Genomic DNA, 13563 nt, shown 5'->3' with positions numbered 1-13563 from the left:
TTAGAAACGGTGTCTGGATGACATCATCGACCTTTAACCTCAGTTTGTAATCCAGATCCACAAAGATGTTTAATGCAGAAAAGTCCCATAAACGCTGGTTTAGGAGCCTCTGAGCTCAGCACCTGCTGAAAATCCCTCTCACTAAAATAAATGTGATGCTGTGAACAGAGGAACATTCTGGATCAGTGGGAATAAAACTCACTGCTACAAGTTCAAAGGTGGAGCTGAATCCAACGTCCCTGATTATAAACTCTTCCTTGGAGATTTGATTGAAGAAACATTTCAGTATAAAGTGGAGAGGCTCAAACACCCTGAATACAAATCCACCAACAGTGCAGAGCGCTGTCATGTTGAGACTCAGCTGTCATGTTGCTAATGTTTCTCAGGACCTGCTGTACATGTTGCATTTACAGCAAAGAAACTGGAAATCATTGTGGAGCTGAGCCTGAGGATTTGTGATGATCAACAATAATCTGATGCAGTTTGATCACAACCATGTTTAAAGATGTATTGATGTAGAAGTGAGTGGATCATATTCTGACTTTTGACTCTAATCATTAGAAAATGCTGCAGTTCTACAAGTTCAAATGATCCCAGAGGAACCCTGGAACATGATGGCGTTTCTTCATAACCACTTGGTTTGATTATTGTGGGAAATATCCAAATATGGCTGACTTCAAACATCAGGGTTATCCTGCTGATCAAAGTCCAACACTGAGTTTGTAAAAACAAGTTTGTTAATCATTTTGTTTGGTTTATGAGGAAAATGATTAAATAACTTCCTGCTAATACACAACATTTTATCATATTTCCTCATAACCTTCTTTTGTCTGACCATTTGAATCCCATTTGAATTTCCAATAAAGTACTGATCAGATTATGAAACACTGAATGATTTCAAGCACTTTGTCTAAAAAAACTTACAACTTTCATTCTTTATACAGATTGAGTATCTGTGGTTTGTCAGAGATCAGCTGTGATTATCTAGCAGCAGCTCTGAAGTCCAACCCCTCCCATCTGAGACAGCTGGACCTGTGCTGGAACAAGCTGCAGGGTTCTGGAGTGAAGCAGTTGTGTGGTTTTCTGGAGAGTCCAGTATGTGTACTTGAAACTCTGAGGTCAGTCAGCATGTTTTCATTGTGCTGAGATGAATATGATGTGAAAGTTGTGCTGACAATAAACTGCAGACATAAGGCTGATATTATACTGATCCACACTGAGGATCTTCATGGTAGTGGGGTGGCTGTAGCTCAGGTGGCAGAGTAGGTCAGCCACTAATCAGAAGGTCGGTGGGTCGGTCCCAGGCTGCCTCCTGGCTGCATGCCGAATATCCTTGGGCAAGATACTAACCCCATGTTTGCCTACTGGTGGTGGTCAGAGGGCCCGGTGACGCCAGTGTCCGGCAGCCTTGCCTCTGTCAGTGCGCCCCATTGTAGCTGTGGCTACAATGTAGCTTGCCATTGCCAGTGTGTGAATGAATGACTGAATGTAGTGTAAAGCGCTTTGGGGTCCTTAGGGACTGAGTAAAGCGCTATACAAATGCAGGCCATTTACCAGTAAAGTCTGTTTTTCTTCTTCTCTGGTCCATTGTCCAGTGTTCACATTTCAAACCTTCAACGAAGAAGAAAAATCCTCCACTGGATAATTCACTGTGAAACTCTAAAACTCTTCATTCCACCTTAAACTCTGTCTGACACTGAAATACAAACCAAACTGGCCGTCTGCAGAAAGCAGTCCAACACAAACATACACACATCATCTAAAACACAGTCCAACATCCAAATCTCCTCCACTTCCAGCATGAATGATGGAAAAAGAAAAGGAGGAACACTCTGACATTCAGGGTTAGAATGAGTTTCATAAAGCAACTGTGAAGATTCAGTCAGTCAGCACACTTCAATCATTTACCTCCCAAAGCATCAGGACCAGGGCTTTTTCTCTCTTTGATACCACTAAGAGATTTACACACAAACACCTCATCAGTGTGACTCTCAGAGCTTACCAGCCCTTTGCTACAATCACAAAGCTCTTCATTGAAATCAATGATATCAAAGCTGGAATCCAATGAGTCCAAGTCTTCTGCTGATTCAGCATCACATTCATCTTTGTCCTTGTTCTGCATCCCCACCATGGACTTCATTCCTTTCCAAGCCAGCCTTGAGTGTCCTTTATTCAGCTCATCCTCTGCTTTACTTTTACACCTGATTTTAGCTGCTTTATCTCTCTTTCAACAAGTTTATGTGCCTCAATCATTTTCTTCTCTCCGTCAAAAACAGACAGCTTCTTCTGACTGAGAACATGTTGGAGTGATTTACTAACCCAGGGCTGCTTATTGGGGAAAATACTTCCTGTTTTCAAAGTAATCCCCATTTTTCCCAGAAAGAAATGTAAGTAGAAATCGATGATCTAAGTGAGAACACGAGCCTTTAAAAAGTCCCAGTGGGTGCAGTCAAAGCAGTCCCTCAGTTCCAGTATAGAGTCTTTGGTCCAGACTGGAACAACTGTGCCCAGTTTGAGCTCTCTTCAGTCCTGTGACCTGACAGACCCAGAGGGGCCATTACATCACATTTAGAAGCTCCCCTAATGGAGCCACAACACATGTCCAATACTTAGTCTGTCTTGTTGGACCAACTGGAAGAAATGATTCAAGGACTTAGTCACAGACCAGAGATTCAAATCTCCAAAATCAAACCGGCTGCATCGGGGCATATAGTTCTCTGCAGATTTTTCTTTTTGAAGTTGCTTCATGTTGGCTTCAGCTGTTTGGATTTTCCATTTTCTAAACTTCTACATTCTGAACCTTCTTCAGCTCTGAACAGATGATGGAACACTGAATGATTTCAAGCTCACACTTTGTCTAATAAACTTACATCTTTCATTCTTTATACAGATTGACCAGCTGTGGTTTGTCAAAGATCAGCTGTGATTATCTGGCAGCAGCACTGAAGTCCAACCCCTCCCATCTGAGAGATCTGGAGCTGAGAGGAAACAAGCTGCAGGATTCAGATGTGAAGCAGCTGTCTGATCTTAAGGAGAGTCCAGACTGCAGACTGGAGACTGTGGGGTCAGTAGAGTGTTGGAGTGAGTGGGTGGTGCTGTCAGCAGTATTGTACCAAACACAGTCAGTATGAAACAAAGATCCCGTGTTTCCTGTAAAGCTGCAGCTTCTCAGTGAAGCTGTTGTAACCCATATCAACTACGCACTGTCACATAACCCACGTCAGCTGGTTTGAGGTCAGTATGAAAACCGGCTGTGGAGGGATACTTCCGGGTTCGACTCCTGCTGTGGCTGAAAGTGCCACAGTGTTTGCAAAGCCAGTAATTTGCTTTTAGGAACTGCACTGCTAACTCTTGCAATCCCAAGTTTACATATCTCACAGTTTGCAATGGCAATGTTGCTGTCATCAATTGTACAGTGGCTTGCCAAAGTATTTGGCCCCTGTTACGGCCCTAGCAGGGCCTCCTCCTGAAGGTGCCTGTGTGTCCTTCAATCGCTTCTGCCTGAGGTGCCACCTTTCCCTTTTACACAGCTGACTCTCGTCAGTAATTAAAAGTATTTAATCCCAGGGAAAGGTGAGCTCTGTGCCAGAGTGCCATGTGAGTGGTTACATCTAGTGAGCTGCGTGTCTGTGTTTGCAGCTAGTGAGCTGCGTGTCTGTGTTTGCAGCTAGTGAGCTGCTCTCTTTCTTTTTGGCTTACGTTTTACTTTATTGACCAACGCCTGAGTTTTGTTTGTTTTCTTAAATGGATATAGCGGCTTCTCAGTCTCTTTTAGTTGAGCTACTTTAATAAAACTTTTCAATTTAACCCTTATGCCTTCTTGTCTCCTTTTTCTGACCCGGATACTTTTTGTTACATCCCCCCTCACCGCCTAGACCCCTCAGGGGAACGTAACAAGTGGGGGCTCGTCCGGGATATTTTAAAAGGGAGTTTCAAGTTGGATTTGGTTTTGATTATCTTGCTTTGTCACCTTTTGAGAACCGCAACTTCCCAGTTAAGTTAGGTGAGTGTCCAGCTGAGCTCTTCCTTCCGAAGTTCTTCCTTCGGGCACTCTTTTATTATTTTGCCTTTCTTATTTTTGGAGTAATCCTGGGTGGGGATTAGTTCCCTGTTGGGGGTAGGCAATTCAGTGCTCCAGTTGCTGAAGTTTTGCCTTTAAAGTTACCTCGAGCCCAGCACGCTCCAGAAGATAGGTAGGTATAGTTTGGTGTGCTTAGGAACTGGGTAAGTTGTATTTGTTAATGTGTGTGCAGAAAAAGGTAAGTTGGTCAAGAAGAGTAAGTTGTTTGGTTACCATTAATTGTTGGCTAGCCTGTGAGAGCACTGGCACAGGTGTGTGGTGGTTTTCTTCAGGCTGAAATGGTGTTCCAGTTGAATCAGCTGGAGCTGACGAGCACTGGGCCTACCTACATCTGTTGGTGAACAGGTGTCCAGAGACTCGTTTGTGAGCAATAACATCCACCTGGTTCCAGTTTTCTGTGAGTCCAGTGTTCATAGCTTCTTTATTGCATTTGAAAGCATAGCAACTGCATTGCAGTGGCCTCAAGACGTGTGGGGGGTGATGTTGCTGTGTAAATTCACAGGTAAGGCTCAGGAAGCTTGTTCCAATCTGTCTAGGGATGACTGCCTAGCTTATGAAAAGATTAAAAGTGCTGTCCTCCAGGCCTATGAACTTGTACCTGAGGCCTATAGGCAGCATTTTCGAGGTTTGGAGTTGGCACAGGGTCAGTCCTATCTTGACTTCGCTAGGGACAAGGCAAAGCTTTTTGATGGGTGGTGCTCTGCAAGCCAGGTTAACGACTTGGGGTCGTTACTTAAGCTTGTGCTGGTAGAGGACTTTAAGAACACAGTGCCTGAGTGTGTTGCTTGTTATTTAAGTGAACAGAGGGTTTCCACTTTACAGCAGTCTGCCATACTGGCAGATGAGTTTACCCTAACTCATAAAACAAATGCTGCAGAATGTGACATCCCTTCTCACTATAATACATCTTGGAGAGCTAGGAGGGAGCCAGCTAATGAGGCTGAAAAAGTTGTGGTTTCGAGACTCAGAACGAAGCTTTGTTTCTTCTGCCACAAACCTGGACACCTTGTCGCTAACTGTTTGAGGCTGAAACTCAAACAGAAAGCACACTCAAAGCAAAAAGGGCCTGCTTTGAGAAAAGTCAGTCAGGGTTCTCAAACCGACAAGTTGCCCGGCCTAGTAAAAGGCTACACTTGGAGCATAATTGCTCAGTAGTGTCATGTAGTCGGGGTAAGAGGTCAACTAACCCTGAGCTGCCGCTGGTTGACCATTTCCCAGGTCCTCAAAATGACCTGCAGGGGGACAGACTGTGTATAAAACCACCAGTAAGACCCGCAACCCTGGCTAACAAACATGCCTGTACCGGTGACTTGAGGAATCGTCTGCAAAGTGTTTCAGTAAGGCCCACTAGCTGCCTGCTGGGTTCTCCACATGTGATGGTTCAAAGCCCTGGCTATCACATGGGACACTGTTTCGAGGGTCTGGGGCCACTCTCTGTCAATGTTGTGTACCCACTGAGATGGGGTTGGCAGCTTCCGCAGGAAATGCCTAACCGTTGCTATGGGGTTTGGTAGGTGGAAAGCCTGCAATTTGGTGATGAAACGGTTATGGAATTGTTTTGGTTATCGTAATAATTTGACAAACCACGGGTTTGTATTTATGGGAGGGGGTGTTACGGCCCCAGCAGGGCCTCCTCCTGAAGGTGCCTGTGTGGGAGTGTCCTTCAATCGCTTCTACCTGAGGTGCCACCTTTCCCTTTTACACAGCTGACCCCCAGGGAAAGGTGAGCTCTGTGCCAGAGTGCCATGTGAGTGGTTACAGCTAGTGAGCTGAGTGTTTGTGGTGTTTGCAGCTAGTGAGCTGCCCGTCTGTGTTTGCAGATAGTGAGCTGCCAGTCTGTGTTTGCAGATAGTGAGCTGCCCGCTTTCTTTTTGGCTTCTTGTCTCCTTTTTCTGACCCGGATACTTTTTGTTACATCCCCCTCACCGCCTAGACCCCTCAGGGGAACCTAACAGCCCCCTTGAACTTTTACACATTTTGTCACATTACAGCCACAAACATGAATCAATTTTATTGGAATTCCACGTGAAAGACCGATACAAAGTGGTGTACACGTGAGAAGTGGAACGAAAATCATACATGATTCCAAACATTATTTTACAAATAAATAACTGCAAAGTGGGGTGTGCGTAATTATTGAGCCCCCTTTGGTCTGAGTGCAGTCAGTTGCCCATAGACATTGCCTGATGAGTGCTAATGACTAAATAGAGTACACCTGTGTGTAATCTAATGTCAGTACAAATACAGCTGCTCTTTGACGGCCTCAGAGGTTGTCTAAGAGAATATTGGGAGCAACAACACCATGAAGTCCAAAGAACACACCAGACAGGTCAGGGATAAAGTTATTGAGAAATTTAAAGCAGGCTTAGGCTACAAAAAGATTTCCCAAGCCTTGAACATCCCACGGAGCACTGTTCAAGCCATCATTCAGAAATGGAAGGAGTATGGCACAACTGTAAACCTACCAAGACAAGGCCGTCCACCTAAACTCACAGGCCGAACAAGGAGAGCGCTGATCAGAAATGCAGCCAAGAGGCCCATGGTGACTCTGGACGAGCTCCAGAGATCTACAGCTCAGGTGGGGGAATCGGTCCATAGGACAACTATTAGTCGTGCACTGCACAAAGTTGGCCTTTATGGAAGAGTGGCAAGAAGAAAGCCATTGTTAACAGAAAACCATAAGAAGTTCTGTTTGCAGTTTGCCACAAGCCATGTGGGGGACACAGCAAACATGTGGAAGAAGGTGCTCTGGTCAGATGACACCAAAATGGAACTTTTTGGCCACAATGCAAAACGCTATGTGTGGGGGAAAACTAACACTGCACATCACTCTGAACACACCATCCCCACTGTCAAATATGGTGGTGACAGCATCATGCTCTGGGGGCGCTTCTCTTCAGCAAGGACAGGGAAGCTGGTCAGAGTTGATGGGAAGATGGATGGAGCCAAATACAGGGCAATCTTGGAAGAAAACCTCTTGGAGTCTGCAAAAGACTTGAGACTGGGGCGGAGGTTCACCTTCCAGCAGGACAACGACCCTAAACATGAAGCCAGGGCAACAATGGAATGGTTTAAAACAAAACATATCCATGTGTTAGAATGGCCCAGTCAAAGTCCAGATCTAAATCCAATCCAGAATCTGTGGCAAGATCTGAAAACTGCTGTTCACAAACGCTGTCCATCTAATCTGACTGAGCTGGAGCTGTTTTGCAAAGAAGAATGGGCAAGAATTTCAGTCTGTAGATGTGCAAAGCTGGTAGAGACATACCCTAAAAGACTGGCAGCTGTAATTGCAGCAAAAGGTGGTTCTACAAAGTATTGACTCAGGGGGCTGAATAATTACGCACACCCCACTTTTCAGTTATTTATTTGTAAAAAATGTTTGGAATCATGTATGATTTTCGTTCCACTTCTCAAGTGTACACTACTTTATATTGGTCTTTCACGTGGAATTCCAATAAAATTGATTCATGTTTGTGGCTGTAATGTGACAAAATGTGGAAAAGTTCGAGGGGGCCGAATACTTTTGCAAGCCACTGTAGAATACCTCCAGACCGCAGACATACTCGCGCTCTCCGCTTCAAGCTGCTTCCGTGTTGTATATATATGTCGGGACATCCCTAGTTGTGATTTACATTGCTGTGCTTGAGAGTCACCATCTACTTGTATGTGTCTGCGCATATACATGGCCAATAAACGCAATTCTGATTCTGATGAAAGTTGAAACTAAAACAAGGAGTGAAAAACATTTTCATCAACTTCAATAAAAATCCAAAGATTAGAAAAAGTGAACCAACAATGAGTCCTAGTACAGTCCCAGCACTGCTGCTCTTTATACTGGATGTGTTGCATCACTGACTGACAGTTGATGAAGAGTCTCTTGAAACACTCGTTTATCTCCTCTGCTCTTCCTTCTTCTCTCTGCAGGTGGTGATGATGGTAAAGAGGACAGTGTGTGTGCTGAGAGAGGAGGAGCTGTGTCCTGATGATCCAGAGAGGTTGAAGCAGCAGCAGCTTGTGTGTAGAGACGCTCTGACTGGGCCATGTTACTGGGAGGTGGAGAGGAGAGCTTCATCCAGCAGTGACTGACAGAGGAATGAAGTGCAGATGACTGTCAGTGCTGCAGAGTGAACTGCTCTGAGAACAGCTCCACTGTCAGACAGCATCATCCCTGTGTGTCCCTCTGGATCTGACAGAGGATCATCAGTGTATCTGGACTGCTCTGCTGCTGCTCTGTCCTTCTACAGTCTCTGCACAGTCTCTATCTGGTACTGGCTTCAGACCCTGCTGGATCAAACTCACCTGGAAAGGCTTTCTTTTTTTTCTTTTTTTAACCTGTCCCATTTGGCTCTTTTGCCAGAATTATTGTCTAAAGGCGAAGAAAGATGCCCAACGGATTTACTTTACCAAATGGACCATCCCAGCCTTGCCGTGATGGTCTATTTGATTCACCTTTTATTGTTTATTTTATTTTATTTGCACTTGCTAAATATGGGACAGACTTGACTGGGGAAAAGAAAGGGGAGAAAGAAAGATGGAAAGAAAAACAGCGGGGAAGAGGAACGGTGATAAAAGGCAAAAAACAAAAACCAACAAAATATGCAGACAAAAATACATATATCAATCACCTGGATCACCTGTTGAGAAAGAAAAAAGAGAAAACAAGCAGAAGAAAAAGAGCAATATAATAAACAACATCATCACGATGATCTATGGGAATATAACAGTAAATACTAAATATTAAACATTATTGTGCAGCACGTAAGATCGACAGCGCACAGTGTGCTTTGAGGTAAGAGCCAAAAAGGGTGTAGTTAGTGTGTGTGAGCACCCGTGTGTACACCTGTGAGCATGAACGCGCTTGTATTTAAAAGGTTCCTTCATGTAATGATCTGCTAGAGCAGTGGTTCCCAAACTTTCTTTGGTAGGCCCCCTTTGGTTTTACAAGAAAAATGTTCCCTTTACAAAGGCAGAGGCGTCACGGTGTGATTATTTTACGTGTAGTTGTTTTTTTCCCCTGTGTAATAATATTCAACATTGCTGTCAATACATTTTTCAAAAAATGCCTGCAAAATAGGTTTAAAAACAAACAACTGTGGGATACTGTTTGTCCTTAATTTAGACAGGGGGAACAAATCGTGGCAGGATCAGCCTGATATTATTTGTATCCCACTGTAACTTCACTGAATAAAGAGCTAACATCTCCAAAATGTCAGGAGTAGTTAGTCATTACAACAAGTGTTTGTGAACTAAAAATCAAGAATATGGGATACTGTTTGTCCGTGATTTGAACAGCCCAGCGCGTGCTCCCGACGAAGGGAAAACCAATTCTGCCGAAGAGACCTACCTTGGAACTTGTGCAGGTGAAACCAAAGGGAAGATATGCTTCACCATATTTTCTAGTCTTTGGCTTAGAATGAAGTTGGTTTGGAAACATATTCAGTTATGCTTCATCTCCTGCTTTGCGTTTCTACGGCCACCCCATGCTAGCAGTGTCCAAGCGTTTTGTTTTTTCCCCCCTCTTCATACCGCCCCCCCTGCAATGGCTCTGCGCCCCGCCCCTAGGGGGCTCCCCAGACGTAGAGGGTGTGGGGAGCCACAGCCCCGTCCACCAGGGCATGAAGCAGGTATGGAGGAGATCAAAACTCCAGACATCCAGAGGCCCTCAGAACACAAGAGACCAAGGAAGACCAACAGAGGGGCAGCCGCGCCACTATCCCAGAAAGAGCTGAGGAGAGCCCCAGATGAGGGGTCACTCAGCAGCCGCAGCATAAGCCAGGGGGGTTGCAGTGACGTGCCCGTGAGCTCCGCCGGCAGCCAGCTGTGCCAGAGTGACCGAGCCCCAGGCCGAGAGGCCGAGGGCACCCCATCCCCGAAGTGGCCCGAGCAAGCCCCAGGCTCCAGGCCCCGATAAGCAGCCACCAGGAGTGAGCCGGTGGGTACCTGGACGCCCATCCCTGGACACAAAGAACCACCAATGCACCGATGTCTGAGGGCGTCTGGCACTAGGAGGGGAAGTGGTGGGGGAGATGGGCCTCCAAACCTTGGAGGGCCTGAGATGTCCCCAGAGAGGTGGCGTCTGATACCCAACCTGACATATAGACACAGACAAATAGGCACACACAGATACAAACATCCATTCCCACCCTCATGCTCTCATATGCAATTACTCAACACTCACCCAACGTGGAGACAGTGTATAAATAGACACTGTACACACAATCACACTCCCCAAGCGTACTCTAAGAACCGGGTCTAGGTACCCTTGCCCCTGGAGGGGGAAACTGCACGCAGACCCAGGTGGTGTTACCCTTTTCCCTGCGGTGGGGAGAAGCAGACCGCCCCGACTCCGCAGCAGCAGGGAGGCCCCACATTCCAGACCCCAGTCGGACGGCCAACTCCTCCTCCTAGCCCCCCCGCTCCAGCAGGCCGCAGAGGACGGGGGTGTAGGAAGACTCCAAACCTCCCTCCACCCGCTCATATGTGGTGTTGATGTATGTGTGTTCTAAGGTGCATTTAAAACCCAGGAGGGCATGGAGCTACCTGCCAGAGAGCAGCAGGTAAGCGTATAGCCCCTCCTGCTAGCCCTCAATGTCTACGTGTATTTAAAATTGAGAGGTGGGCAATGACGCCAGGGGTGAGGTGTACACCCTGATGGTCTTTTGGATTCCGTGTAGTGTGCCCACCCCCAAGGTCCTATATGTATGTGTTATGAGACTGTGAATAATATGAATGTCTAAGTTGTGGGATAAAATTGAGGCACAGGCAGCCAGAAGGGGACAGAGGGGGGGATGCCTCCCCTGCACCCTGGTGATACACCTTTACCCCAAGGCCCTGCATGTATGGGTGATTGTGGTGGAGCGGGAAGAGGGAGGCAGCTGGAGATGGGGAGGGAAGGGAGGGGCAAGTGACCCTCCCTGGGGCCAGCTCCCCACTGACCCAGGTAGGCACCCCCATACTCTGCAACCCACGAAGGAAAGGGGTGCAGGCCCATCTGGACCGGGGCCCAGTTCAGCAGCCCCACCCGACCCCACCACAAAGAAAACCGCACCCACCCCATCATCCACTCATCTTCCAGACTACACAAGACAATAGACGCCCAGGCTGAGATCTTCCTCCACCTCTCCTATATCTCCCCCTCCTGCAGAGTGAGTTCCTGAAGAGAGGAGACCTCCTGCAAGATGTAACAGCCTCCCCCACCAGTTGAAGAGCCCCCAGGGTGGCTCGATGAGCTGGCGGAACCCTGCGCCAGGGCTGGGCCCCCATACACCCACCCGCCCATAACCCCGGCGACACACCAACCAGGACCCAAGCCCCTGAGGCCCAGCCAGGGCCTCAGCCCAGAGACGGAGCACCGCCAGAACCCCACGCCCGTCCCGGACCCACCCAAGGGCAGCCAGGCTACCAGGCCAGTAACCCACGTCCATCAGCACAGACCCTCCCCTAGCCCCGCTGCACGCAGCCACGAGGAAAACGTCACCTAAGAGCCAACAGAGCCCTTAATAGGCCATGACCGCTACCCCGGGTTGAGTCTTCCAAGGCAGATGCTCCTGGGGAATCCCCCGACGCCCCAAGCCTGTCCCTACCCCTACACCAATAACAACAGCAAAGGTGGGACCAAACTATGACCCCCCACCCCCACTAGGTGATGGAGCTGATCAAAGGAGCCCAGAGCAATTGATCTGATGTGGTGGCAGAGGCTGTATCAAGACTAATGTAATCTAATAGATAATTTCTATATTGGTTAGAATTAAGATTATTTTTATTTTTCCAGTTCATGAGGACTGTTTTCTTGGCAATGCATAGGGCAGTGAAAACCATATGGGCTATATTCTTTTCTGTAGTGACATTATCTAAGCTGCCCAACAAACATACTAAAGGGGAAGTTGGAATGTTACATTTCAGACACTTCGATAAGTCTTCAAGGCACCAAAACTTCTGAACTGGTGGACAGAACCAAAGAGCGTGGATGTAATTGTCTGGTGTATTGCCTTGACAGTGTGAGCAGTTGTTGGTAGACGTAAAGCCCATCTTGAACATCTGATGACCTGTATAGTGCACTCTATGTAGTATTTTGTATTGAATTAATTCAGTGGTTCCCAAACTTTTTTTGCTGGGCCCCCCTTTGTTTTACAAGAAAAATGTTCGCGCCCCCTCTTGCGCGCGCAAACGCACGCACGAACACATCCTCCAACCACACACACCCATATTTTGCTCCATTGCGGTTTATTTCAAACATTTAGTAAACAATTAAGCAAATACAAGTAATCTGCAATAAATTACAGGTAGTAAGAAAATAAACTACTAACTCTGTTACACTACGTCCGCACCTACACGGGTATTTTTGAAAACGCAGCTGTTTCGTCCACACGTAAACGGCGTTTCGAATCACCGAGAATGGAGATTTTTTTCAAACTCCTTTTTTGCGTTTACGTGTGGACGAGGAATACAGAGTTCGTCACGTAACGTCAAAGGTATGTGCCTTTTTTCACGTCACGCTGTGCGCCACGTTATAGCATCGCTGAATATGTTTCCAAATTAACTTCATTCTGTTCCTTCCAATATATGTTCTAAATATTTGATTCCTTTACCACTCCAATCTGGTAAGTTTATCATGTTATTGTTTTTGTCATGGTCCTGGGTCGGTGACCCAGCGCTTTAAGTTTATTATTATCATTCTTCTAGTTTATTCTGATTTTGTATCTGTTCTTAGGGTTTGAGTTGTGTGTTTCTTTCATTCCTACCTGTGTCTCTCCTTTGTGTTCTGTTCGTGTCCCCAGTTGGTTGTGTAAACAGTCTGTGAGTTTCCTGTTTTACTTTGTAGGTTTGTGTCTCGTTACATCCATTAGTTCCAGCTGTGTCCCCTCCTGTCTGCCATTCCCTAATTACCTGGTGTGTGTATTTATACTGTGTGTCTGCCTGTGCTCCTTGTCGTGTCGTCTGTGTTCATCCTCTGTGTCACCCTGCGTACGCTGCATTTCTCCGTGAATCCCCTGCATGTTCTCCTTGCTGTCCTCCCTCCATGTTCAGGTTTGCTGCTCCTTGGTTTAGTTTCTCCCAGTTTAGTTCATCCTTAGTTCTGTTTTGCCATCCCCACTTTATGTTCAGTATTCTTAATAAACCACCCTCACATCTGAATAAGTGCTGCATTTGAGTCCTCCTTCCACACATCACACGGCTGCTGCCCCGAGCCGTGACAGTTTTGTAATATGTCAGGGTTGTTCCAGATAGGTGTACGTTTGCATGGGATTAATGAAGACTCTGTCAACTTCAGAAACTCCCACCATGCTGTCAGAGAAGAGCTGATGTTGACGCTTTTGAAGCATTCATGTCGTTGGATGTTTGAGCTGATAAATGGTAGATCTGAAATCTCTAGATTATTGCAAAGTGCTTGTTCTACATCTAGCCAAGGTTCATCTAAGAGGGTATGTTTTAGCCATCCTGAGATAAACTGAAGCCTGTTGGCTAAGAAGTATAGCTGA

The 13563-nt window shown here is 46.4% G+C and overlaps 1 protein-coding gene across 1 annotated transcript in view; it reads left to right on the top strand.

Moving 5' to 3' along the window:
• The window catches only part of LOC112844793 (NACHT, LRR and PYD domains-containing protein 12-like), a 56458-nt gene extending 48412 nt beyond the window's left edge, over nt 1-8046 (top strand). Inside the window, exons 4-6 of the mRNA XM_025904435.1 lie at nt 945-1118; nt 2891-3064; nt 8009-8046. Coding sequence (XP_025760220.1) covers nt 945-1118; nt 2891-3064; nt 8009-8015 — 355 coding nt within the window. The 3' untranslated portion in view covers nt 8016-8046. The remainder of the gene's footprint in view (nt 1-944; nt 1119-2890; nt 3065-8008) is intronic.
• Nucleotides 8047-13563: the final 5517 nt, after the last annotated feature.

This window comes from Oreochromis niloticus, unplaced genomic scaffold (genome assembly GCF_001858045.2).
Source record: "Oreochromis niloticus isolate F11D_XX unplaced genomic scaffold, O_niloticus_UMD_NMBU tig00001623_pilon, whole genome shotgun sequence".
NCBI classification, from domain to species: Eukaryota; Metazoa; Chordata; class Actinopteri; order Cichliformes; family Cichlidae; genus Oreochromis; species Oreochromis niloticus.
This window is presented reverse-complemented; position numbering and strand designations above follow the sequence as displayed.